Below are 26,756 nucleotides of genomic sequence, written 5' to 3'. Positions count from 1 at the left end.
AAAAATAGCCTAACGCCTGACAGAAATTGCCAGAAAAAATATACTAACGTGTAAGCGGGTTTGGCGAAAAACTTTAATATTTTAAATTGTAGTAGAAATTAAAAGTAATTGTAATTTTACTTTTCGTTAAATATATATTTAAATATAACGTGTGACAAACTTTTGTTTTGATATCGGTATATAGGGGAAACATTGAGAAATTTTTTACTGTCGAAACAAGCAGACCCTTAACAGACGCGTCTAACAGCCAGAACTCTGTTATCACAGCTGAAAACAGCTGTTTCGGTTTTGTTGTGTGTATTGCTTTCTGCGATTTTATTTTAAAACTATTAATTTTCTTTATCAGTTACTACTTTGATTTAACTTTAACTGAGGCGATAACCACATTACAATATATTAATTTTATAAAACGTCAAATGTTACGACGCACCATGGCGGAGTTTGACATTAAAGCCGGCCTGCAGCAAGTGTTGAAGCGCATCGACGAAGTTCTGTTGCAGCGTCCAAAAGTGAGACTAGCCGCATGACACGGATCTCGGATCCCAATCAATCATTTATAAATCGCAACCATTTATTGAAGGAAATCCAGGCTGCAAAGCCTCTCTTGGTAGCTGTAAGCAAGACAAAGCCAGCAGATGCTGTTATAGAGGCGTACAAGACCGGCCAGCGGGATTTCGGGGAGAACTACGTGCAAGAACTGGTGGAGAAGAGTCAGCACCCGGAAATACTGGCCCAGTGCCCCGATATCAAGTGGCACTTCATCGGCCACCTGCAGAACAACAAAATTAACAAAGTGCGGTGGTTCAAACTGTATTTGATTATCTAAACCTTTACCTTCCTTTATTGCAGATACTCTCTCTCCCCAATCTTCACATGATCCAAACCGTAGACAGCGAGAAGCTAGCTACCAAGCTGGATGCCGCCTGGTCAAAATTGAAACCAGACACAGAGCCGCCACTCCGGGTTCTCATTCAAATCAATACCAGCGGCGAAGAGGGTACATAGGCTAAGACCAGTCAGACGAGCCCACCTACTACTTACTACTTACTACTTACTACTACTTACTTACTTTGCAGCCAAGAGTGGCATCGAGACGAAGGAAGCGCCCAAGCTCTACCAGTTCATCAGCAAGAACTTGAAGCATCTGCAACTGGTGGGCATCATGACCATTGGAGCCTTTGGCTTCGACTACAGCACAGGGCCCAATCCAGACTTTGTCTCGCTCATGGAGGTGCATCGCTCTATCTGCGAGGCCAACTCCCTGACCCCCAACTCCGTGCTCGTATCCATGGGTATGTCGAACGACTATGACAGAGCGGTATGTTAAACTACTCACTTACTAGGAACCTCCTGTTCATAATGCTCTGCCCGCAGATCGAAATGGGCAGCACCGTGGTGCGTGTCGGCTCATCTATTTTCGGACATCGCGCTGTCAAGGCATAAGGCGATCGTCGGCGAGGAATGCGCTTTCGGGTCCCTGGCCGAATACAGTTGTTTCTCAATGACGTTTCACCTCCCAACTATATGCACAAAAAATCCGAGCGATGCGTGGTCTCCATGATCGTCTGCGTATACGATGGAAATAATAATACATACATATGTGTACATATATACATATATATTGAATTAATTTGGCTTTTAAAATTAGAAAATCTTGAGGTAAACAAATATTATGTGTAGGATATGTTATTACTTCCTTCTCCACTGTTTGGTTTTTAGCTATGCTTTGTATGCCCGCGTTTTTCCTCCATAATAAATATATCCAAATTGCAAATATATCCATCCATTAATATTGCCAAATGTGAGATACACGTACTTTTCGTCCTCTTTGGAAAAGCAAATAGATATGCCGTAATTTTCATTAATTTCAACATTCCTTTTAATATTTCTTGCTTTATTTTGCACTTTGTTCTATTTTTAGTTTTGCATACAATCAATGCTACATCGGGTATAAAACTGTGGGTAGTTTTCTTTATATTTTCTTGTTTTCTTGGCCTTATGCCAAATTGTCGTCTGGTTATGTGCGAGCTTTGCAAATGTTCCGAAATTTTGTTGCTAAAAATCACTTTCAATGGAGCACGAAGGAGATTGCATTAAAAATCGATTTCTATTGTGTCTGATCCATGAAGTATGAATTATGTTTTACGTGATTTAGTCTGATTTATAGACTAAGCTTACATACATATACATATGTATATGTAGATTGATAATTTCATTAGAAAATATTTTGGACGCAGATAAAAATCAAAGCCAAATAAATGACGCCATTTAATTTTTCTTTTCCAATTAATCATAACAAATAGTATGTACTATTAGATTTCGGTAATGTATGCCCTGGAAACAAATCAAATGATACTGATGATGTATTGACTCTTTGAATCCTTCTATATAATGATAATGGATTAGTTCAGTATACCAAATTTCAATCAAATTTTTTGTCAAGCTGTCTTATAATTCGGAACACAAAACAATCTTAACTGAAAAGCATGATCTATTGCATGATCTAATGTTTATATATGTATGTGTTTATATGTGTGTCTAGGGAATCATTCCATTCAGTTATAAAGACCAGCTGACTACATAAAAAAAAGGGAAAAATTGATAACTTATTTTTCGAATGTTATGCAATGATCATGAATGACGCGGATATAGATAAGTTCAGATGTTTATTCCACATTTGTTGCCGAAATAACTCTGGCCAAATATCGGGTTCGTTGGATATTTATGCGATACGAAATCCGTACGATCTGTGTACATATAGATAGATTTGGAATTCTCTCAGCTCTTCGTATTGCACAATGCTCGGGGCACTGAAGAAACGAAAAAGAAACGGGAAAATGCCGAGTGTAGAAATAGGCAAGGTAAAACATTAAATCGAGTATATACTATATACACATAGAACATGTACATATATATGTATGTATTTACGGGCTGTAGATGCTTGATTTGTGTGTATGTTTGCTTGAATGTGTGCTGCCATGGGAATGTAGGTGATTTCAGCGCAAGAGGACACCTTTCGGCGGTGGCCTCAAGAGCAAAGATGAGTAAAACAAAACAAGATGAAACAAAACAAAATGTGAACATCAGGGGGAAATGTATCTACAACGAAGAGTAGGCAAATGCAGAAACCGAACCACGAAAGCACGAAAATCATTTCGAACCGCACCGAAATAAATTCTGAACATACACATGTACACATAGGTAAAAGCCTACAGAAAAGCATTTTCTCTGCCGTTATAATTAGATTTTTGATTAGAGCAGCGCCTGATGAGTAAACAACTCGCATATAGCTATAGCTCTTTGGCTATGTAGATATAGATATGGCCCCAGCCACCCCGCCGATCGCCTGGGCGGACCTAGCCTTGCAGATACTAAAAAAGGCAGCACGAATATGGCAGATACAGATACAGCGAAGGCGGCCCGAGTGGGACCGAAAGATGCCGAACGCGAACCAACGAACCACCGGGCGTATCTTTGTGAGTGTCTGTGTGGTTCCCTGGTGGGTAAAAGAAGCACGCGAAAAAGAACTTAAAACATCATTGTCTTGGCGATAAAATCAGCCAGAGATTCAGTGTGCTCTGACCGCTCAACTCGTTTAGACAGCCACATCAAAGTTCAGCACCATGGTAAGGATCGGGATATACACCAAACTAACTGAACTGGACTGAACGGAACTCATCTGAACTTAAGAACTTACGTGCATGGATATAGGCAGCAAGGACTTGTGCAGTGATTTAGTTGCATCCGAAAGAGGATATATCATACATATAAAGTCAATTTATTCGAATATGAAGTGATCTCCAACGTAATTCCGTACGGCTACTATCGTGGTTACCCTAAATAACTCGCCATTAACTGTCTGTGCATGTGGATTTGATCTATGAACCCAAAGCAAAAGTGTGTAAGGTCCTTGGCTTCGGATATGCCATTCCTACGCATACGAAGGCGATCGTGAACAGTTCTATAAATGGATCCAAGTGCTATGCGTCAGTAATGTAATTTGATATCCGTATCGTGGAGGGAGTGAGATGGCAAGTGCTATACGGCAGCACTTACGTAACAATGGTCCGGATATTTTTAGACAGGGGGCCATACAGTGGAAAATTTTCTCCCGAGCATATTTTCGAAACGAAAGCAAATGGATTGGAACTTCCTGCCTGAACCTTTTTGATTTTTCACAGTTGCCTGTTGACTCCTGACTTGCCCGTTGACTCCTGACTCCTGAGAATCGAATTTTGATTCCACGATACGACGATACTGATGATATCTCTTTCTTTATGTAGGCCGATGAGAAGAAGAAGGTTAAGAAGAAGAAGACCAAGGAAGAGGGAGGAACTTCTGAAACCGCTTCTGAAGCCGCATCTGAGGCAGCAACCCCCGCACCAGTTGCCACTCCTGCCCCGGCTGCTTCTGCCACTGGATCGAAGAGAGCGTCAGGCGGCTCTCGTGGCTCCAGGAAGTCGAAGCGCGCTGGCTCCTCGGTCTTCTCTGTCTTCTCCCAGAAGCAGATTGCCGAGTTCAAGGAGGTGAGTTGGCCATGGCCTAACTATTCCCCATATCTACACCCACATCCACCAACCCCAACCACATCCCATCCCATCCCTATCCCTATGCCATATACATATCTATCGCACAAGTCAATGACCAAATCACCAACCCACTCTCTCTCTCTGTCTCTTTCTCGCTCTCTCTCTTTCCGAATCCGTGCGTGCTGCGCTGATTAGGCCTTCCAACTAATGGATGCCGACAAGGACGGTATTATTGGCAAGAACGATCTGCGCGCTGCCTTCGACTCCGTTGGCAAGATCGCCAACGACAAGGAGTTGGACGCTATGCTGAGCGAAGCCTCGGGTCCGATTAACTTCACCCAATTGCTGACCCTGTTCGCCAACCGTATGGCCTCTGCCGGTGCCAACGATGAAGACGATGTTGTTATTGCTGCCTTCAAAACATTCGATAACGATGGTCTCATCGACGGTGATAAATTCCGCGAAATGCTCATGAACTTCGGTGACAAGTTCACCATGAAGGAGGTCGATGATGCCTACGATCAGATGGTCATTGATGACAAGAACCAGATCGATACCGGCGCCCTGATCGAAATGCTCACCGGCAAGGGTGAAGAAGAGGAGGAGGAGGCCGCCTAAGCAGTAGCTGAAGCATCAGGCATCCCCACACACATCCTAACTTCTAACTCAGCATCCATATTACAACCAACAAAACTTTTAAATCAATCAGTCAAAAACAATAAACGTAATTAAAAGAAATGCTCGTTTTACATATGTAAATTCTCAATATCTATATAATCTCTTTTTGTTACCATTCAACAACACTCAAAACTTCTTCAACAACACCTTGGTAGCGATCAAAAATAAGAACAAGAACAGAAAAAATCTTAGTCATTTACCATGTATCATTATTTAGGGATACTCTCATACGATCAATGTCAAAGCACCAACTTGACGGCTAGTTTTCTAGTTGATTTACTGTTAAATTTTACACGTAAAATTTATAAAACAAATGCAAACTATTTTATTTAAAACACGTATAAAATCAACAAAAAAACTTAAAAACAAAAAAAAACCAAGCAATGTTTATTTTAATCGCTGTTCGTTGAAGAACCAACATCAGAAAGATGAAGATGAAAGTGACGATGAACTAGTTATGGTCAGTGGGTAGCAAGGATGGATTCGTTAGGCCTAGACGACCCACAGAGTTTTTTGTTCGAATTTTGTTGTTTCTCGTTATTGATTCTCGCAGGAAAAGGAGAGAGAGAGGCAAACCAACTATTGTTAGGGACATTTATCTGAGAGCCAATTATTTATCTTCTATAAACACAAAATATTGTTATACATATCTATCTAACGTTCGTTACTCAGTTTCATTTTTCAATATCAATTATTATGAGTTATGAATTGTGAATACATATTCAAATTATCAATATTGCAAGTTATCGAGAGTTAGGCTTAATAACAAAGGAAACATAAAGTTCATTCACTCAAATTGTTTTATGCGAATTTACATAACTTAACCGACCACAACTTTCTGCTTATGAACTATCAGCGTTATTACCAAAACAAAAACCAAATATGATATATGATATAAAAAATATGAAATATGAAGAAAACGATCAAAAAAGTGTTTCTAGCTAATGCGTTTCAAAAGTACGAGTATCTGGCGGAAGCTAGATCTTTGTCTATGAAGATTAATCTTCACTTTTCCCCCATTAACGGCCTAATGGCATGGATGGTGTGCAGGGGCAATGGGGAAAGCAAGACGCGGATCTGGAAGTTTGTCGTATTCAATCACAGTACATACAACCATTAGTACCTAGGCTGATCGAAGGAAGAGAAGAAGCATCACTTTATACTATGTACTTAATACACTCAACACACACCAAACCAATTCAATATGCAACAAGTTGTTAAATGCGAATGCGAATCGAATCTTTACTTCAGTATAAATTAAGTTATATGGCAAGAGAAAATTCTGAAAACTTTTTTAACCCGGTCAGAAATATTACCAAAAAAAATAATCTGTTTTTATACAACATACTTATCGATGATGATGATACTGATGGCAAAGTCTTTGAATAAAGAAAAGGCGAGTCGTCTTGGAAAACAAACCAACAACTGCATTTGAGTTTTACGGATGGGAACGCACAGGAGGGGGTTTTAGGGGGAAAAATGGTTAACTCGTCGAGAACTGAGTAAGCTAAGCGAGGGCCATGCATGCCGGAAACAAGTTACCAGCGTACAGGGCAAAACAAAACCGCAGCTAAACCAGGCGCGCAAAGCGAATGAGCAAACAAAGCCAAGCAAGAAACTCACCTCACTCACTTGGCCACTTGGAATTGGCTGGCTGTGGATTGGGCCTTTGCTCGACCAGTTTTCAGTTGAGTTTCGACGTGGGCTGCTTTCCCTCGAGCGCACGCACGCGCACTACAATGTGAAAGTCTGCAACGACTGCAAATCTATCAAAATAATACTTTTTTGGGGCCCTGGAAGGAGAAATGGCCGTAGACCCCCAATTGAAAGCGACCAGGGCATTGCTATGCGCCATAGTCCTTTGCTGGATTGCATCATCTAGGGTCGGTAAGTACTCCAGATGGAGACAGCGATTGGCATGTTCCCAGGCTATTCCCCTCCCATTACATACACATATCGTAGTGGAGTCGCATTTTTCGTTCCCGCTGTCGTGAGAAGAAATCGAAAGTAGCTTGAGCCACATCTTTGTCTTTTCACCACATTCTCGGACTTACTCTCCACCCTCTGCTTCGTAAACAGCCGATGCGCAACATCTGATTGCGTACATCTCGCAGCGGGGTCTGCACGGGGAAATCACGTTCCGGCAGATGAACGCCACGACGGTGGAGATTAAGGCGAGCCTGGAGGCCACACTCCAATACCCAGATCAGGTTTGGAGCTGGTCCGTGCGTCGGTTTCCGGTGGACTACTCGATCATTGATCCCGAGGAGCGCTGCAAGCTCGATCGCTTGGGATCGCAGGTGCTGAGCTTCGACGAGGATCTGGAGTACCTGGTGTTGCCCGGAAACGAGACTTCGACATGGCAGCGGAAGATGCAGCTAATCGGCGATTGCGGGATCTGGGGCAAGTCACTGGTTCTCACGGAGGTGGGCGAGGATGCGCGTATCTGTGCCACCATCACCACTATCCAGAACTCCGTAGAACACATGGCCGAGGCACGATTCAACACTCCCGTGGCGGGGTCAGTCCACTTTCGATGGCTGGCCCCGGCTGAGGGCGCTGGTGGTGACACATTGATTTACTCTGACTTGTACCACATCAAGGAGCAGCCAGTGGGCTTAGAGGACAGTGATAAGCGGTCCTTCACCCAGCACCACTGGAAGATCTTTGTGACGGACATCTTCAAGCACGACCACCACCGCACCGAGGACAACTGCAACTTTCTGGAGCTCGTGTTTGACCCACAGGGAAGTGGGCCCGGTCAGGGCATAGGTGACCTGGACATGCGCCTAGGACGGATTGGAGTGGCCAACAATGCTTTGAAGACACCCAAGCGCAGCGTCTTTCGCGATGCCCAACTTGCTCTGCTGCCCTCTGACCTTACGATCCCCCACCGCACGCTCTACCTTGTTCTCTTTGATAATCAACACCCGGACACCTATCTGGCATGCACAAAAATTCGGCATGTGCAGCCACTTATTTACAAGTAAGTCAGGTGAAAGGAAACTATTTAAATAAGCACCATAATAAGTCCTTGGTTCGATTTGAATTTGATTTCGTTTTGCATCATGGAACATCTGATCCACGAAACCCAAAACAAATAAAATATATATATATATATATATTATTTATTTTTATATATATATTTTTATTTTATATATATATATATATATATATTTAATCAGAAAAGTTTCAGGAAACAACCGAATAATGATTATCCGTTTTTCTGCAGGACCTTCATAAACTCGGGAGGTGTCAAGGGGGAGGTGACATTCGCTCAACGATGGAAATTCGATCCCACATTCCTGAACTTCACCTTGGGTGCACCTTTGTCGCAGCATGTCAGCCGCAAGTTTGCCGAAGATGTGGCCGCCTTCCGCCTTCACAGCATGCCTCCCGTCCCACAGCGCATTGGCAGGGAGGACTTTTGCCTGACCACTGGGGACATGCACAACCCCCGCGGCCTCCAGAAAAATGTGCCACCTCCTGGCTACGGCACACAGGAGCAGTATGCAGTTGGAGACCTCTCAGGAAAGCTACAGGGCCGCAACAAGGCATATTGGCATCAGTACGTGCTGCCCGGAACCAGCTCCGAGCTGAGCGGCCTCTACTGGGACGTCTTCCTACCGCTCCAGGGCCACCATAGCATAGCCCAAAGGAGTCTGGTGATTTACACATTCAACCGCACGGATGTGCAGAACATCACTAAGAACATCTGGGGCTGCGCCACTCTCAGCCAGTACTTGCAGAACGGAGTATACCAGCAGCCGATGTTCACAGCTCAGGTGCGTGGAGGAACTGGAATTGGATTTTCTACATACATACTATATGCATGCCATCTAACATCTTACTTGTACTATGACAGGTCCTGTTCCGCTATCCGGTGGTGGGACGAGTTATCTTCCGACAGCCCACCGAACAACCTTGGCAGGACACTACCGTGTTATTTGAGTATCTCATCCAGGCGGACGGGTCCACACAGAACACCACATTCGACCATCGCTGGGCCATCCACAGTAGTGCCCCAGGTAAAGACTTTTATGACTGGCAGCAGCGTTGCCTCTCGGCCGGTGGCATCCACAATCCTTTCAAAGTGTACTGGGGAAACCGCAGCGCTGACGACTTCTGTAAGCCCCAGCTGCCTGCCATGTGTCGAATGGGAGCCCTGGACGTGAGGCTGGGAAGGTTGACCATTGCTGGAAGGAGGCGAGCAGCACAGAAGCTTAGCCGGCGCATGTTTGTCGATGGGAATCTGCCGCTATCGGGAAGACACAGCATTCTGGGCAAGTCGCTGGTCATCTACGAGGACAACGGGCCAAAGGCCAGGGGGGAGAGGCTTGCGTGTTCCGCCGTGATCGCACACTACCGGAGAAAGGTGGTGGCTAAGGAGTGGTACGCCAACGGCGATGAGCTGACAGTGAGTGGAAGGGTAGAGATCACGCAGCAGTCGGAGTACGATGTCAGCAATGTGGAGGTGCAACTCAAGGGCCTGCAGGACAATGGCGGCTATCACATCCACAAAGTAATATTCGTGTTCAGAGAAGAGGATTCGTCCACTAATCGTTGATAATCGACAGACTCCCGTTGAGGCTAATCTGGCTTTTCCATGCGAGGCTTCAACCCTCTATGGCCACTGGAATCCTATCGAGGTGAATCCCAAGTCCTCGCCTCCTCCTAGACGGGGCACCAGCGATCAATACGAGTTGGGTGATTTGAGCGGAAAGTTTGGCGGCCTCAACGGACTCACCCAGTACGAGGATTCGTACAACGATACGAACCTGCCGCTCTTTGGATACAACAGTATAATCGGACGATCTGTAGTCATTCACAAGCAGCAGAGGAATGCCCGCTGGGCCTGCAGGTTATAACAGTGGAATAGAGTCTTCTATTTATTGAGCTAAAACCGATTCTTACAGCACTTTAGAGCGAGGCTACAGTCCAAGCGAGGCGCGAGAACTACGAGCCATCGCATCGTTTCACCATCCCACCGGCTACGCCTACGGCTACGTCAAGATGACGCAGCTAATCCACAACGACGGCAGCCAGTCGGAGACGGTGATTGAGGTTAAGTTGCGGCACCCCGGCAAGAACGATCGGAACTCCACTCGCAACCACAACTGGCAGATATTCGTCAACCCCGTGGGAGTGGACGCCGCCGTCAAGCCAACCAGCACACGCTGTGTGGCCGGAGGGTATGTGTGGAATCCGTATTACACGCAGCTGGCAGATCCACTGAATGTGAGTTTTCTAGCGTTCCATAGATCCCTATTTTTGATGGTCTTTGCTTGCAGCTCGATCTCTACGAACAGGAATGTGCGCCGGACAATCCCCTTCGATGCTATGTGGGCGATGTAGGGGCCCGCATGGGTACAATAGGTGAGTAATCAGGGTAATCGCCTTTCTTCGATGCTCACTCGAATGCGTTTCAGATTTGGGTGGGGAGCGCGTGGTGTTTACTGACTCAAACTTCCCGCTGGAGGCGCCAGTGGGTGCGATTGGACGCTCAATTGTCATCTTTGGACCTGATCATTCACATGAACGATTCGCCTGTGCCAATATCGAGCCCGACCACAACGTCATCAAGTATATCAATTTGCAGAAGCCACCGCGCTTTGTGGTGTAAGTAAGATTCTACCTCAAGCGGCCTTACTTTAATATGAATGGATATCTTTATCGATAGGGCACAATTCCTAGAGGAGCTGCGCTCTGTGATGGGTATCCCTGAGTGGATGTTGGACGTGGATGCTCGAAAGACGAAGGAGCTGCATGGCGGCGCCTGCATCCAGATGATCATCCACTTTAAGGGCCCGCTCGCACACCGGCTGGAGATGGACATGTCGCGTCTTATAGCCGCTGGCCGACTGGATGCCCCCAGTTTATTCATTCCCGGCTACGTGAACCAAAAGCGCAAGCCGACTATCTCCTATCGTACCTGCGGTGTGAGGGACACAAATGAAAAGCGTGAGTAAATCAAACGTGAAACCTAAAATATCTGGAATTTAATTTTCCATACATCCCCATAGGCACCAAGACCTTCAAGGGCCGATTCTCGTCTTCTAGTTTTTCAACAATTGAACCAAAGCCTTTTGTATTAGCCATCGTAGTCATCAGCCTAATTATTAGATTCCCTAATTATTAGATTAGATTGTACTTAACTTAAATTGGAAGTAAAGATGGAATCCTTCAAGCAACAGGTTGTCAAATAACATTTTCACTTTTCAGCTCTCGACCACGATTTGGAAACCACCCGCCTTTTCATTTTCATATTCTCTGCGCATGCGTGGAACGAAATCGATTTTTCGCGTACATACTTTCCTCTTTCAGCGAAGGACAGGCAGTCAGTCAGAGGTGTCAGTGATTTCGGTGAATAATCATATCCAGAGCTATACAAAATGCGGCTAATTCTCGTTGGGATATTGCTGGGCCTGGTTTACAGTTGCGGTGCGACCATCAGCGGACCCTTCCTCTTCTGGGGTCACCACAAGGTGTCCAGCTTGCAAGCTCAGGCGCTAGTTGAGGCCAGTAGCAGGGAGCAGCCACTGACGCAACTGTTTCGGGAGGCCAAGGCTGTTGTAGTTTTCGTGAGGAACACGACCAGTCGTCTGGAGGGCATAAAGTACCCCAAGTTCCAGAATCTGGTGAAGAGTGGCACCTGGACCTATTTACCAGAGCGCAGGCTGATAGCCGAGCCCTTCGGGTACAATGCCAACATTGAGGTGTGTATACTAAGAAAAAGAGCTCATAAATACTACTGGTTGTCAACCCCTAAATTTGTCGTGCAGGTCATAAGCTTATCTGGGCACGGGGAAGAGGACGACGCTGAGATTGTGACGGCCTACAATGACGCTCTACGGATCTACGGGAATGGTGAGGTTCTGGGAATCTTAGCCAGTCGCGAGGAGGAGGCACATTTCCTCGCCAAACGTGAAACCACCGAGGAAGAACCCAAAAAAACGGCTGAGGGACCTCCTGCTGACGTTGCCGAGGAGACAGAGGCAAGCTTCATTTACGTGGCAGAAGGAAACAAGGCGGTTCTTTCCCTGAACGGTCCCCCCGAGCTGCGGCTTACCAACGAGACATTGCGCCTGGAGGAGCACATAAAGCAGATCACCTTCGACGATCAGCACGCTAAGGGCTACGGTCGGCTCAGCATTACCTTTATGCACAGCGGCGAGAAGTGCACGCTCCGCTTCAAGTTCTCATTGGCGCGTGGCACATGGATCCTGCGAAACGTTGAGGTGGAGTACAGGGAACTGAAGAGCGTACTCCTGGCACGAGGCGACGATTACACTCTGCCCTCGGCCCCGCTGGGCTTCTCCTATCGATGCTCCGCCAACGACTTGAGCTTTAATAACCCCAACAAAAACGAGACTCTGCAGAGCCTTATTGTGTCCGACTTCCAGGTGCAGCCATGGCTGAACGGGCGTAAGGAGTTCGGCGAGGTCTACGATTGCGTTGGATTCATCTCGGCCCCTATCCTGTCGGGTCTCTTCGTAGTCACCCTCCTGCTCGGCATCCTAGGCCTGGGGATCTCCGCCATGCTCAGCATGCATACCCCAAACCGATTCGAGAGCTCTCGCAGCAAGCAGTTGACTTTCACGGTGCAGGAGTAGGCACGCTTCAATCCAAAGATTTGTTATTAACTCTACGCTACGAAATGTTTGTCTTGATCACTTACATGGCTGTCAACCCAGTGGCGCTCTTTACCTTGGCCATTGAGCTGTTTCTTATCCATCTGCTCTTCGTGCTGGTCCTACTCTACGTCTATGTTCTTTGGTATTATTAAAACCCATACTGGAGTTAATTGAATGCATTATAGTCATACAAAAATATATGCTAATTAACCGAATTGCACTTAAGCTTGTTTTCAACTACTCTTATTCAGAAATTAATAATACAATATCTGTTAAGGATACCAGCTATCCGAAAGCTGGCTAGCTGTATATCCCTACATATATACATAAATATATCCGAATTTCAACGCTATAGTGGTTGATAGTTTGATAAATTCAAATTAAAATGGGTCAAAGATAAAAGGAGCCATGTCAGTCAGGTTTATCTATCACTTGCCTCACTCTTCCATAAGTCAAAGTTAAAGTTGAAGATACAAGTTAAAAGTGAAAAGAGAAAAGCGAATTGCATTATTTGCGGACTTCCGAAAAAGGATCAAAGGAGCGCTGGCCCTGCTTGTCTGGCTGGAAATTCTGGCTATTTTTTGCGGCTAAACTTCCTCCCCTCCACACACACCGGTTTATTTCGGGTAAGTCCAGCTTACTTTCATTGAATTTCATTGTACGCAATTAAGCCATATTCTGCCCAGTAGATGCGTGATAAAGCTAGAGACGCCAAGCCAGACCTGGCCCGTCTTTTTTGTATGCTCCATTAAGTCACGCAAATTGCTCGTTTGAGCCCGGGCTAGGTCCGTCCTATCGACTTTGCCTTTCTGCGTGTAGCTTTGCCCAGACACGTTTTCGGCTCCACTTCGGATTCTACTACTGACACCCGGCACCAGGCAAGCGGCAGTCTACGCTCGCTGCTGGCTGTGGGCCACCCACTTTTCTCTACAAATTTCCCAAAATGTGTGAACCACGCTCCACCAACCTCATCTGGGACCAAGCTAGAGAAGAGCATCCGACGACGGAGATACGATCGAGCGATGTCTTATGCAGTCTCAAGAAGTGGGTCGACTTCGATTGCGTTCACTTTTCCAAGTTACTTTTACTGTCAACCGACGGTGCAACCCAGGTGCCGCCTACCTCGTACCTATACAGCATGCTGCATGCGGCAGTTCACTGACTCAGAGAGAGAGAGAGAGAGAGAGAGAGTGAAAGCGAAGCGAGAGCAAAAGTTGCACTTGATTCTGTAATAAGAATTGCGATCGAGCAGCAATCGAAGCGGAGGCTGACTGGGCGATGGCCACTTGGAAGCATTTTGGGTAGCGGGTATAAGTTTGTGAAAGTTGTTGTCAAACGGCTGGCCACGACGGCCTGTCAAGGAGTAGCAGCATATCAGCCAGATGATGTGCCACAGACGTTGGGGAACCGGTACTGGATCGGCACTGGAACTGGGGAGATTTGAGATTTCTCCCTCGCTGGCCAACTATTGATTTGATGGCTAATGTTGGTAATAATTCGCGGCAAACTGTAGCTCTTTGCATGCTCACTTCTGTAGAGTGACTTATATCAGAACGCTTAACATCAAGTATCAGCCGTGGACGGTATCGGAAGGTAATGCAGCTTGAAATTGAATTATTTTTACGACTGATTTTACAGCGGAAGCTGGCCGTGAGAGAGTGAATCGGATGATCCACAATGGAAAATACAATTAACATCAGGCTTTAATCAATTCAAAGGGCTGCCAACAAAGGGGGCCAGCAACGGAAAATGTTTTGTATCTGTACGAGTATCGTGTGCCTGCACCGATTCCTCTGATTTTTATCTAACAGATTCGTGCACTTAACTACTGGTAAAGAAATTCAAGAGGATTACGAGTGCAGCCCATGATAATCAGTAGATTGAGTGATAGTGGGAGTAAAGCCCAACGTGAGTAGGGGCATCGGAAGAGGGCCATGCAAGGAGCTCGATTGAGCTCGCGGGTTTCCCTATTGGACATTGACCAACTTGTGGTGCTTGTCATGGCCAGCCGATCAGTCCAAGCCAAACCATCGCCTCTCACTGAAATCCCTCGTCATCCGCAACTCACTTGGGAGCAAAGTCTCATTGGCTTGTACTTCTACTGGCACTGATAATTACTCTACTCAATATTTGTGTTAAAATTTTATGATTATTGCCACATTTTTCCATTGAAAGAGAAATCGCCAATCGGCAGGATTGACAGATGTCGCTGTGGGGGAAACTTCCAGTAAAAGCATTTTCAGCTGCAGTTGCCTCAGAGCTGCGAGCCACTGAGATGTCGTGGTCTTAGTCACTAACTAAGTCAAGTCGGCAAAAAGTGCGCAGGCGCTCGTAGCTCGCAAACACTCGAAATGAAAACAGTAAAATCAAATTGGAGACATTCGCACAGGCACATAAAGTGTGGTCGGAGCAGCCAACAAGACACAAGCGGGGAACCGACCATTGGATGCGTTTAGTAAATCAAAGAGTTAATTACTGGATTTGGTAAGCGGTTTCCCAATGCACAGCGCACAGCAGACCCACAAAAAGTGTCTTGTCTGCTTTTCCTAGACATACTATTTTTCTATCCATTTTACAATTTCTCGCAAATATTTGCACACCTGTCGTGGGGCTCTTTCCCAGTAGTGGCTGCGTTGGCGAAAAGTGAAATGCGTTTAGAAAGGAAAGGGGATCAGGGGATCTACCAGATCTATACCGGTATATAGATACTTATCTGTCGGACCATTACTGGCAACCTTGACTTATTAACACCTTATTTAAGGTACTTTGCTCGCTCGGATTACTGAAGAAAAGTACACGTCTCCATAGAGATGTATTTTTATAGCCATGTCGCAAACTTAACGCCCTGTTAAGCCGCATAAATGCAAATGCCGCAGAAGTAGTAGTAGTTGTGGCATCCACTACAGACCTGGCGCAAATAAATGGGCCTGATCCCCGCCCCCCTCTCCTCTGAGCTTACACTTTTCCCCCAGTAGACCGTTAATTGCTTCGCTTTGGTTAAGGCTTGTGGAGTGTCTTCCAATTGCGCTAGACGATCAACGCGATGTGAGCAACACGTGAAGGTGGCGCAATTTTCGGATTTTCCAGACGTATGGCTCGTTGGAGTATGCAGACCATTTGGCTCGAGGCTGAATCTTTCGGCCAGTGACTGGCAATGAGACTCAATCAGTGGCCTCCAATCTCGGATCTCGGTCCATTCTTTACCGGCATATGGGAGTCAACACTCGCCAGCCTTTGTCTGGCACTCCGTGCAGAGCGGGCTAACATTTTTCACCGTTTTCAGGCAGTGAAATTAAGCCGCCTCTAACAGGGGTAATTAAGACTAATTGGCTGAAAGTGCAGCCCACCAAAGCCAAGCAAAGGCCTTTCTCACAGTTGCATCATTCACATATGCGCGTGTATATACATAATCCACTGGATGGACTGGAAATTCTCGAATATATTGAAGTTGAACCATCTGGAAATCAACTTGGACCCAGAACGGATAGAAAGCTCTTTCCACCACTTGCTGCTGATTGAACAATCTCTGCCAAAACCGCACACACTAACCCAAATTCCTCGACTCAAAGACGAAGCTGAATCCAAAGATGAGCTGGAGGAGATTGGCGAGTGCATGACCCCCCGCAGAGTCCCCCATTATTGCAATTAAAGTAACAATCGGTAAATGGCAGCGCAGCTGCTGCAGCGGCTTGCACTTTCCGCCCGAAGCGCGGAATGGGAAAACTCGTCGAAAAACCAACAAATAACGGCCAATAGTATTAGTTGTCTCGATTTGGGCGCGCACCATTCGAATTGGCCAAAAGGGGGAAAGAAGACAACAGCAGCTGCTTCTGCTGCCAATCTCAACGCTGGCGGCTGCACAACTGCTTCTCTCTGGAATGGAGCCGAGCTTGTCTTGCGCGCCTGCGCTGCTGCTCTCTTTTATCTGCTTGACGTGTTGCTGCTTCTTTGGTCATGACATTCGCGTTCAGTATTTCGCCTCGATCGGTTGTGCTTCGCTCCACGCGCATAGTGAGAGATTTTTTCGGCTGTATTTGTTGGCGCTGTGCTCTTTCCTTTAGGCGCGTGCTGTAGAGCCAGCGAAACGGTTTACCGCGCTTTGTGAATGTAAGAGTGGGACAACTTCGGCGGGTCCCCGAATAATTTACCGTGGCATTTGCCACACTAATGTTGGAAAACCTAATGAAGTGAAAAATTTGTGTTTTCAATGCTGTAGCTGTTGTCGTTGCCGAGTGGAAACAGACAGCAGGAGCACAAAGGCTCCGTCAAAGCTTTGATTTGTGGTTGCACTCTACGAGTACAAGCTGACTTTGACCCTTTCGGCTCCAAAGTGAAAATTGCATAGCAACCGCAGCAACCGAGGAAAGCAGCAGCTGTGACGCTGACTGGTGTCAAGAGAGAAGACCCAGCTAACCTCCTGGGGATCGCGGCTCGGATTAGTGGCACACTTACCCACAATCACCGCAGTACAAATACATGTAAGTGGCACGAAAACATTACGTTTGGTTTGGAGAAGAAAAAATCTATCTGGAACACTTCATTTTACTTTTAATGCATATTTTCACCTGATAACAAGAATGCTAATCGGTTAGATTTGAAAATTCCACGAAGAAAGATAATTAAGGGCTCCAAAATGATTCACGTATACCAATATGTACATTAGCTCAGGATTCTTCGAAGCATTTCGCTTCCTATTTTTTTATGGACAAGAACTTTCCATAAGTAAGACTCTTTCATTCCATAATAAAAATATTATAAAATATCTACATACATACCATGTACCATGTGGCTGTACGAGTACCCAGGCAAATCGAGTCGGAACTCAAGCATAATTACATAGACACTTTCCTTAGTCTCGCATTATATCTGCTTAGTCGGGGTTTGGGCTTGCATTAATTTATGCAGATTAAGTTGCTTGCTGGCCACACGAATCTTTCCCAGGCGACAGGCGACTCCAATTAGCGGCGCAACTTGCGCTGACCATAAAAAAGATGTATTCCCTACTTGGCCAGCTCTGTTTCTATTCTAATTGAATGAATGATATTAACCCAAATTCGGCTTTGTCTTCTTCCCATCAGAATGAAGGTGCTGGCCGCAAGAAACAAAAAACAAAAAACAAAAAAGTTAATATGAATAAGATTGTTTTGTGCGCTGTTAAACTTTGATTGGGCTGAGGCAAGTCCAAGTCGAAGTCCAAGCCCAAGCCCAAGCCCAAACTCCAACTTTGACTTGGAATCTTGGGTAAGTAGGTTAGCCGCTGCTTGGGGCTGGGCCTAGTGCGAAGCAATACCTCCCGGGGCCTGTGTATGAGGCTCTAGACCATTTATGCTTTATGGTAGAATCAATCAATAAAGCGTGGATATGCTAATTTCTCCATTGAAACATTGGAAATAAAAGAGGGCCATTCTTCATCTTGTATATATTGTATTGGAACTGTTAGACGGTTTCCAAAATCCGAAGCTCTACAACAACGAAGTTGTACGCACAATTTGTGCGTTTGTCTTACGACAATGAATCTATGCCGCATAGTCTCAGCTTGGTTTTGGGGTCATTTCGGTTCTAGAGTTGATTAGAGTGCTCTTTTTGATTAACGACTCTGCAGAGAATCACTTGCCTTACTTTTGCCCCCCTTTTTTTTGGCAGTTCTCGCCGCCAGAGAGCTAATCGCAACAGGTGTCTGGACTACGAGAAGACAAGACACTGTGGCCCATCATGCCACGGATGGCAGACAGCTAACTAATCGTAATTAAATCTGAATGGCAGCCGCACGGCAGCTCCATATCCAGCTAGGCCTCGTTATGGATACCATTATGACAACCACAGAAATCAGGGGAACTCACAAAAAGCTAAAACGAATAAGAGAATCTCTCGACAGCATGCAAGGCACCCAGTTGGGGCACTTAGAAGTTTGTTAACCTGCGAAACTACAACTATCAAAGACCAGCCAAAACACCCACATTCACAGCCACTTTATACAAAATTCTTGTAATAACAATAATAAAGAATGAGAGAAAGAAGTTATGTTTGTCTCTGGCCGGCAAAAAATCATTTCACATATCCACATTTATATGTTTTCGCTGCTGTTTGTTGGCAGGGTTCATTAAACCATTGTGGACTGAGACACAGAGTGTAACTAAAAGCCACAGCTAAAGATACGTAGATGTAGGTACAGATACACTTTAGTGCTGTTGTGGTTCATACACACCAACACACAGCACAAACACATATGGAGCTTCCGTTCTCAGCTCTTTCATTTGTCACCAGCTGTCTCCGGTTTGTGCAAGCTTACATAACCGACTCTACACTATTCTTCCCCCACTGTTCCTCTCCCCCACACTCTCTCAGTTAAGCCAGCGAAGCGCATCCCGGGTGTCATGGCCACGTTTCTATTGTCGCCCGTGTAGTCATAATCGTCTTGTAATCTCGTAGCCCTTCTTCATGTTTTTCTTTCTAGCAGTAACCGCAACCCAGAGGTCTGTTTGTTTGCTGCTGTTACCTGCACTTTGTGCCGGTCATATCTCGGTTCTATCCGTCCCCGGGCATGATCTCAGCGATATCTTGCAGCTTGCGTATATCTCCCAGACTCCGCACTTTGAATGCTGTGGGAAAAATTGCCAACTGATCTGATCTGATCCTTCCCGCTATTTTAGCCACACGTATCCATTAACAGCTATCGGCTACCCACTGGGCGATCTTTTTCCCACGCAATAGGCCAGCAGCTGGGACCACGCCCATTGAAAGACCCAAGTCGAACCTTGGAACATTCTTTCCGAGGCTGGCACACCTCTGCTCCTATAACGGAAAGTATTGCCAAAGCGCACTTGGAACAATGCCGAAACAAGGGTTCCCCCGCTCTCCACCGGTCTGTCCCAGACTGGCCTTCAATAAAGGCGTCTACCTGTCCGTTAAGCCGGTAATGCACGTTGTCTGAACTCTTTGGGTGGGTCACTGTCACCTCCACTGCCCAGCCACTTTTAACTTACTCACTCACTTGCTTTTGTGGTTGGCTGCTTTCCAGGGAGTTGGTGGTAAGGTATAAAATTTTAAGTTTTTGAGAAGCCAAACATTTTCTCTGCTGTTCGGCTCCACCGCTCTAGCGGTCCGGTGTGTCCGATTCCCCATGTAAACGACTGTACCCAAATGCAGTGGAGTGAGGTGGATAGAGTGAAAAGAAGAGGAGGCAATAGCAGTAAAAGTAAACATGCAGTTGCCCAAAGTATGTTCCAACATACACACTTGAATTTTTTTTAGCTTCACCTGATATAATTTCAACATGATTTAGTTTGGATTCATTGTCTGGTATCGTCTGCCAAAGGGCACTATGAAAGGTATTTTCCTAAGAGGTTGCTCGAATACGCGGCGTTGCCTTGAGGAAAGTGGCCTTCCCTGGGACCTGTCAGTGTTTTCCTAGTTGTCATATTTGAAATGGAAACTCCCACATAGCTGTCAGCTCTTTGGGATTGTGCTGCTTCCTCGACAATTGCCAATACTCGGGAGTTGTTTTTCTTGAACGTGGTTATGCGTGGCATCTTAACTTATGATAAATTATGTGCCCTGCCTCATCCCCAGTCCAGTTCAGCGGAGAAAGTGCCAGTTGTTTTTGCGTGTATTCTTGCCGCAGAGGTTTTCCTATTCGTTAATAAATAATTGCGGCATTGTGCCTTGCTTTTCAGCAAGACATACACACGAAGACATACACCGAACACCAACGAACGGAGCCCGGAGTTGTCCAACTGCCTTTGCCCATGGATCCGACTCCCAACATGCTGTAAGCAGTCCCACCGCTCTCGCATCGCATCTGTATCTGCATCTGCATCTCAGGCTTTGCCTTCGCATCGGCATCTGCATCTGTACAAACCACATTCCATTAACCCATAAGCCTCGATCACAGAGAGAGTTACTGACAGTACGCACAGAAAACAGCTCCTGCTGAAGAACCACCAGGAAGCTGTCCTGCAGTCTCATCTGCCTCTCAAGTCTCCGGCCTTGTCTCTCTCTGCCGGTCCAATGGCAGACAGCAGGGAACGCATTCGTGGCCCCTCGCGGGATGGACGCGAGTTCCTCACTAGCCCGAGGCAGGTTCTACGCCGCCTGATGCTTCTTTCCGAGGGAAGACAGTACCGCGAAGCCGCAGGAGTCGTCGGAAGGTTGGGTCCCTCTGTCCTACGCTCGGTAATTGCCGAGCTGCCGCTCGACCTGCTGCTGGAGCATCTGCCACATAGTGCCTACTTGCTGGAGTCCTTCTTCACAAGGTAAATAAGCTGCTTACCAAAGATGTGAGATTTTAATCGCCTCTCCCATCACAGGTTGACCACCCTAAACACAACTCCCAAGCCGGATGTTCCTAGCGAGACCGTGGCCTGGCAGCTTGTCCGGCTCTTTGCAAATCCCCACGAGTCCGGACTGCGACAGAGATGCACCAAGCTGCTCCAGGCTCTGGCGCAATACGAGCCCAATCTCCGACAAAGCTTGCGCGAGCGGCGCCGCAGCTTCGACAATGCTGTGCAGGGATTGGGGGTGCACGGGCTGACCACGGATGCCTCGGGGCAGCTTATCTCGCTGCACGTGGCTTTGAAGACAGAGCTGCAGCGACACGTCGAGACCTATAAGATGGCTATACACAAGCTGGAGGAACTGAGCATGGTGACGATCAACCAGGATCCGGCCCATTCCTCCCACCAGCGCCTCCTGGCCATCAACTACGGAGACATCCAGCAGCGGCTGATAGACAACAAAACGCTGCTGACCATGTTGGACAAACCCACGCTAAAGCAACTCCAAACGCTCGTCGAGAATCTCAGCACCCGCGTAGAGAACGACAAGGAAGTCCTCTCCTGCGTGGGACAGGTGAAGCGCCTAGACGCACATGCCAACGTGGAGAAGCGCCCAGCCGCCGGTCTCCTGATGAATTTCTCGCGCGGATGCGAGGTCGTCCTACACATGATGGGGCCGGAGAGCGTTCCACCAAATCCCCTGGCCATAGAAGAGGTCCCCGTGACTGCCGGTGGGAGCAGCTGTAGCGATGGCTACCACTCGGACGACTCCGCCAGCGATGACGGCAGGTACTCTTACTGTGTTCTAACACTTGACCTGCTTCGATGGCGTCTACACCCACATCGAAGTCAAATACAAACTCTCTCTTATTGACGTGTGGGGCTCTGCCCACGATTTTATTTGCTCCACAGTGAAATGGTGTCGCTCTATCGAAATCAGTACATAGAGAACCGAGCAGATGCCCTAGAGGCGTTGGACAGTCTGCCCCAGCTGAAGCACGCGCACAGTCTAAAGGGAAAGATACTCTTCTCCATGATCGTGGTAAGTAGCGGCAAGGTCTCCTCTTCCTCACTGGAAAAGTTTAAAATTCCGGTTTTTGGTTGACGGTGCACATGTCTGTACCGTTATGATATAGTATGGATGGTAGAGGTGGCCAAAATAACATTTTGAGATTAAACCGATCGGGGCAAGTCATTGGTAATTAAACTGCCAATTCAATGTCGGTAAAACTTTCAATTGCCAATGACTCAAAGAGAAATTCCGCATGTCGCCTGTTGCCTAAGCGTTAATCTATTATCTTCTTTATTATCGTAGATCTTATCTCTCTTGTTAGGAGTTGCCATAGGTCGTAGTAATGATTGATGGAAGATGGCTGTGGGTGTTGGAAAAAAAACCATTTTATTCTCGGAGTTCCATCACCAAATTAGCAATTCAAACTTTCGATACAGTATTCATATGAGTTATATTGGAGGTCAGATACATTTAAATTAATTACAACTCATTCCATTGGCAAGAAGTACAGTAACTCTAAAACTGCTACCACAGCGACTGCATGAAGTTTCTACTTGCCAATCACTTTTTAGAGATAGAGGCTCACGGCCATTAGGTGCAGGTCCTATCAGGCAGCAAATTGGTATTGCAAAATATCAATTTATCCAAATCGATCTTGCGATGGTGATGTTCATTGCACTTTACAGAAGAAAACGAGCTCAGGGAAAGTGACGCTGCAGGCGTCGGCCACGCAAAGATCGAGAAACTATTTCAGCGATGCAGATCTGAACTCCTGGTAAGACCTGTTTTCGTTGAATGACTTTCGATTGGAGATGAATGACACCGCACCTTACTGGATCAGGATCAGTGGGTAGAGCACCTCTAATGATTGAAACTCTTCTCTTTGAACAGCTTTCTTTCCGCCTTTGCCACGCGATGCGGGAGCGGAAAGTGATGGAGGTGCGCCGGGTCCTTAACTGCGCACTAGACAGCAGCAGCGAATCGACCTTGGCCCTGGATCGGGCTGTGCGCCACCATCTGCACGAGACCACGGACAGTTTTCCCCTAGGCGAGATTGAGCGGTCCGTCTTCAACCAGGTTTTATCCACACTTCACGAGTACCCATGCCTGGAATCGTGTCCCCCACTCACCCACTATGTGAGCGCCTGTGTACGGCTGGCTTGGCGCATGATCAACCAGAAGGCTCCCTATTATCTGGACATGGACTTCAGTCTGGGTAAGAACATTTTGTTTAATATTAATCATAATACGCTTAAAATTTTGTTTTAATCCACTTAGGCTTCCTCCGGCCCGAGAAGCACGAACGTCATCCGAAATCTGACCGACGCTCGGACCTTATTAAGGCCTTCCTTTGGCCGGCGCTGATGCAGAATAACCAGTGCGCCTTCAAGGCAGTAGTGGCCACCTGAGGTCCGGGACGGAACAAACCATACCCAACTTATCTTAAGATACTTTTACACAATTTGTACATATTTCAACTCTTACTTAATAAAGATTAACTCTATCTAAGCATAGCTGATAGGCGTCAGACGAACGCACTGACTCTGGCTTTTATTGGTGCAGAGCAGTGGGTGCTCGGAATAGAAGTCGACGATGTCGCGGGGAGAGGCAAAGATCCGCTCGTGGAGCTTCTTCTGTCCTATGGCGAAGCGTTGCCTCCTGTCTATCTGTCGCACGAACAGATGGTAAAACTGTTCGCCGACGCAGATACTCACGATGTATTTAATACAGACGTCGGTGGTCTTGAAAGGTCGCACAAGGCAAGCACCGTCCTCCCTTCCGGCCAGCATTCTCTCAGCAATGGGACGGTCCACTGTGAAGTAGTAGGCCTCAGTCTCGATGTTGTGCTCCTCGATTTCCGAATAGTTTGCCTCTGTATCATCTGCGGCTCAAGTAGAGAGTGATCAGTGATCATCCAGAGTACGTGAAATCAGAGAGAACTCACCCGAAATGACATAATCGCGCTTGGGCTGCTGCTGTGGTTCGTCATCAGTATCGGAAACTTGTTTGCCTACATCGACATCGACGTCATCGTCATCACTCGCCTGACGCTGGTACCCGGCGCAGCAGCGGCAGCAGTTCTGCTCTTCGATACTGCCGAGGAAGCGGGCAAAAAGGTTGTGCAGAACCGTCCAGTAGACTCGTGCACACCAACAGCACATGGCGCCAAACAATCAAAGCCTCTGTCTCTGCCGATTGACGAAATCTGTCCCCAAGACCTTGAAGGCGTTCCCTATTTACACCGACTCGAATCGCGGCCCTCGGCGCACATCATTCGCGTTCGCGGCCCACTGAAGACTGAGACTAGACCCCCGAGCAGACAAACAACCAGAAGCAGAACCAGAAACTGTCCCGAAGCACAGACCCGGACCAGGCGCTGCGTATTAATTAAAATGTTCTTAGTGCTCAGCTCTTGGGTACGAAATGCCCATATTTAAATAGCACATGTACATATGTGTATGTATAGATGGCAGGGAATGGATATGTTATAGATATGCAATACAAACGAACATGACAAGCCTGTGGAATGGGGTGGGTTTGGGAACAGTTGCGGCCGCAGAGAGTAATTAAATACGCGAAATCGTTGAAGAGTGCAGCCAAGTGCAGATTGTGTCACGCCACGCCCATCGCTCAGTTCCCACAAGCTGCGACAATAACTAAACGGTATCCACCCCATTCACTCTTCTCTGCTCATTACATTCGCATTCCCATCTTCCCATTTCCCCCCGTAGGAAGGGGGGGAAGCTGCGATATCCGATTCCTATTGTTGGAGCCGAGTGGTCTACATGTGCCCCGGAAACATCCACATAGTAAACGAAAAGCTAGTTCATTGCCAGTTTAGTGAGGGATAATATAATGTTTAAATATCCTATCTACAGACTATTGTTATTATACCCGATACTCATAATGAGTATAGGGGTATATTAGATTTGTGTTGTAAGTGGATGTGTGTAACGTCCAGAAGTCAGTGTTTCTGCCTAGTACTCTTAATGCTGCGATATTTGCCATGACTTTTATCTTTCTAACCATTAGAACAATAATTAATGTAGAGGTCTGCATTAATAACCAAAAAACGGTAACCATGGCCCATGGGTCGGAAACTTTTCATGTTTCTATCTATCTATTTTCCTCACAAGTCTAATAAATTCTATTCCATCGCATTCATTTTGTTTGACGCACTTATTCATTCTTACTTATACAACTGAATGCTGATAACTGTCAAGCCAACACATCCTCGTATCCTCCCATGGGCTTGTGTTTTGAATGGAGCCATACAGATCAGATCCATAGTTTAAAGATCTTCAAGTTAAACTGCAAATCACGTATACGACATTTGAGCGGGAATTAGAGGGTTTTTTCGATTTTCCATTCTACATACTACATGTACATTCTACTGTCGTTTGAATGTCAATGTGTCTTATTCTTTTTACATATTCAAAATAAAATGGAAGGTTGGCAACGAAGCTTTTTGTGGTTTCATTAAAACTTTTTCCCAATGGTTGGCAATGTTGGCAATAGAGCGATGGAGTCTCGACTAAATTTTCAAAAATTAAAACTAATTAATTTATTATGAGAATTCCGCCCAACTTAGTGCGGTCATGTCTATGGACCCGATTACGACGAAATTTCCGTCCAGAACCAAAAATGGACGTGCAAATGACCATTCAATGTGCGGCACGTGTTTATGGTTTTAGTGATGACAGTTGCAGCAGTGTCTAGCTATCCCGAAAATCCGTTAAGACTGCTATACGCCGCACCGACTGCAACCAGCAAGCGGCAAAGCAATCACTGGGAGCCACTGTTTGAGGTTGTTTGCTCATTTAAAGCAGCGAGTGTTTACTTACCTATAATCAAACAGTGGATGTGGTGGCGGAGGTGGTGCCAGAGAGTGGCCGGCTCTGCAGGCGTATCACGTGCGCCAAATGTCAATAAAATGATATTTCCAGTATATGAAGGCATTAATAACATACAATACGATCGCTCACAGCAGAAACAGTAGCAACAACGACTGCCAATTAATATGCGGCCAACAATTTTTTGATGAACTGCTCACAAGCAGTGGGGTATGGGAAGGGGAGGGAGCGCTGACAGAGATGGCAGCTCATAAAGCAACAAAATCGCACAAATTGATTTTGGCCAAATGATAATTGTGAGGGCTGCGTGCCCTTGGACACGTTTACGCCAACATCCGCATTGATGTTGAGTCGAGTCCCTTCCATTTTTTTCTCCTTGTTTCCAATGTCACTCAAGTTGGTGCCTCCACCCAATCCGATCCGATCTGATTCGATCAGCTTTTCGGCTCCTGTCGCCGGGGCAACCAGTGGGTCATCAATTTCAATGAGTCGATTGATTGAAAGTGCCGTCAATTCTTGCGGCCACTCAAATTCATTAAGCAGGCAAAGAACCACAGAACTGAGAGTAAATATTTATATGCTTATGTTCACGTCTCAATTATGTGTCCCTGAGGGTGTAAGAAAGATTTACATCGGCCCAAAATAGAAAACGGAAATCTCACCACGAATACGACTGCCATAAACCGTAAACCTCAACATATTTTATTTATTTCTCCCTTTTTTATGATTGTTTCCGCGTCGCCAATGACGCGAGCCTCAGTGGGTGGGCAGCCATA

General features: G+C 46.3%; 6 protein-coding genes across 8 annotated transcripts; 5 read left to right on the top strand and 1 right to left on the bottom strand.

Moving 5' to 3' along the window:
* The first annotated feature begins 373 nt into the window (after positions 1-373).
* Positions 374-1,668, top strand: LOC6594738 (pyridoxal phosphate homeostasis protein). Of its 2 annotated transcripts, XM_002020528.2 has the most exons (5): positions 374-509; positions 581-793; positions 850-997; positions 1,077-1,318; positions 1,375-1,668. In XM_002020528.2, exons 1-5 carry the CDS (start codon positions 417-419, stop codon positions 1,441-1,443), a joined length of 765 nt encoding a protein of 254 aa, XP_002020564.1. In that variant the 5' UTR covers positions 374-416; the 3' UTR covers positions 1,444-1,668. The 2 variants fall into 2 exon arrangements, with proteins under 2 accessions (XP_002020564.1, XP_026845220.1); XM_026989419.1 differs by lacking the exon at positions 581-793.
* A 1,723-nt stretch (positions 1,669-3,391) lies between these two features.
* Positions 3,392-5,301, top strand: LOC6594739 (myosin regulatory light chain 2). Its single transcript, XM_026995405.1, is given in 5 exon segments — positions 3,392-3,476; positions 3,561-3,604; positions 3,606-3,626; positions 4,284-4,526; positions 4,725-5,301. Coding segments are annotated over 5 exon segments (816 nt in total). The 3' UTR covers positions 5,148-5,301.
* Positions 5,302-6,938: 1,637 nt separating this feature from the next.
* LOC6594740 lies at positions 6,939-11,391 on the top strand. The gene is made up of 10 exons (XM_002020530.2): positions 6,939-7,094; positions 7,287-8,193; positions 8,440-8,992; positions 9,073-9,729; positions 9,785-10,068; positions 10,124-10,445; positions 10,499-10,583; positions 10,637-10,826; positions 10,888-11,168; positions 11,231-11,391. Exons 1-10 carry the CDS (start codon positions 7,013-7,015, stop codon positions 11,344-11,346), a joined length of 3,477 nt encoding a protein of 1,158 aa, XP_002020566.2. The 5' UTR covers positions 6,939-7,012; the 3' UTR covers positions 11,347-11,391.
* A 151-nt stretch (positions 11,392-11,542) lies between these two features.
* LOC6594741 lies at positions 11,543-13,195 on the top strand. 2 transcript variants are annotated; one of them, XM_026994986.1, is made up of 3 exons: positions 11,543-11,923; positions 11,990-12,796; positions 12,853-13,195. In XM_026994986.1, the coding sequence occupies exons 1-3, from the start codon at positions 11,600-11,602 to the stop codon at positions 12,991-12,993; spliced, it is 1,272 nt and encodes a 423-aa protein (XP_026850787.1). In that variant the 5' UTR covers positions 11,543-11,599; the 3' UTR covers positions 12,994-13,195. The 2 variants fall into 2 exon arrangements, with proteins under 2 accessions (XP_026850787.1, XP_002020567.2); XM_002020531.2 differs by having other exon boundaries at positions 11,545-11,923; positions 11,990-12,894.
* Positions 13,196-20,730: 7,535 nt separating this feature from the next.
* LOC6595045 lies at positions 20,731-23,536 on the top strand. The gene is made up of 5 exons (XM_026993313.1): positions 20,731-21,093; positions 21,148-21,903; positions 22,027-22,156; positions 23,018-23,342; positions 23,405-23,536. The coding sequence occupies exons 1-5, from the start codon at positions 20,849-20,851 to the stop codon at positions 23,533-23,535; spliced, it is 1,587 nt and encodes a 528-aa protein (XP_026849114.1). The 5' UTR covers positions 20,731-20,848; the 3' UTR covers position 23,536.
* A 12-nt stretch (positions 23,537-23,548) lies between these two features.
* On the bottom strand, positions 23,549-24,447 carry LOC6595046. Its single transcript, XM_002020533.2, has 2 exons — positions 24,072-24,447; positions 23,549-24,008 (listed from the first exon to the last, which is right to left on the bottom strand). The coding sequence occupies exons 1-2, from the start codon at positions 24,286-24,288 to the stop codon at positions 23,632-23,634; spliced, it is 594 nt and encodes a 197-aa protein (XP_002020569.1). The 5' UTR covers positions 24,289-24,447; the 3' UTR covers positions 23,549-23,631.
* Between the last annotated feature and the right edge of the window lie 2,309 nt (positions 24,448-26,756).

The sequence above is a fragment of the Drosophila persimilis genome, unplaced genomic scaffold, assembly GCF_003286085.1.
Source record: "Drosophila persimilis strain 14011-0111.01,24,50 unplaced genomic scaffold, DperRS2 tig00000000-arrow-pilon, whole genome shotgun sequence".
In the NCBI taxonomy this organism is placed as follows: domain Eukaryota; kingdom Metazoa; phylum Arthropoda; class Insecta; order Diptera; family Drosophilidae; genus Drosophila; species Drosophila persimilis.
The sequence above is the reverse complement of the archived record's forward strand: the minus strand, read 5'-3'. Positions and strand labels throughout refer to the sequence as shown.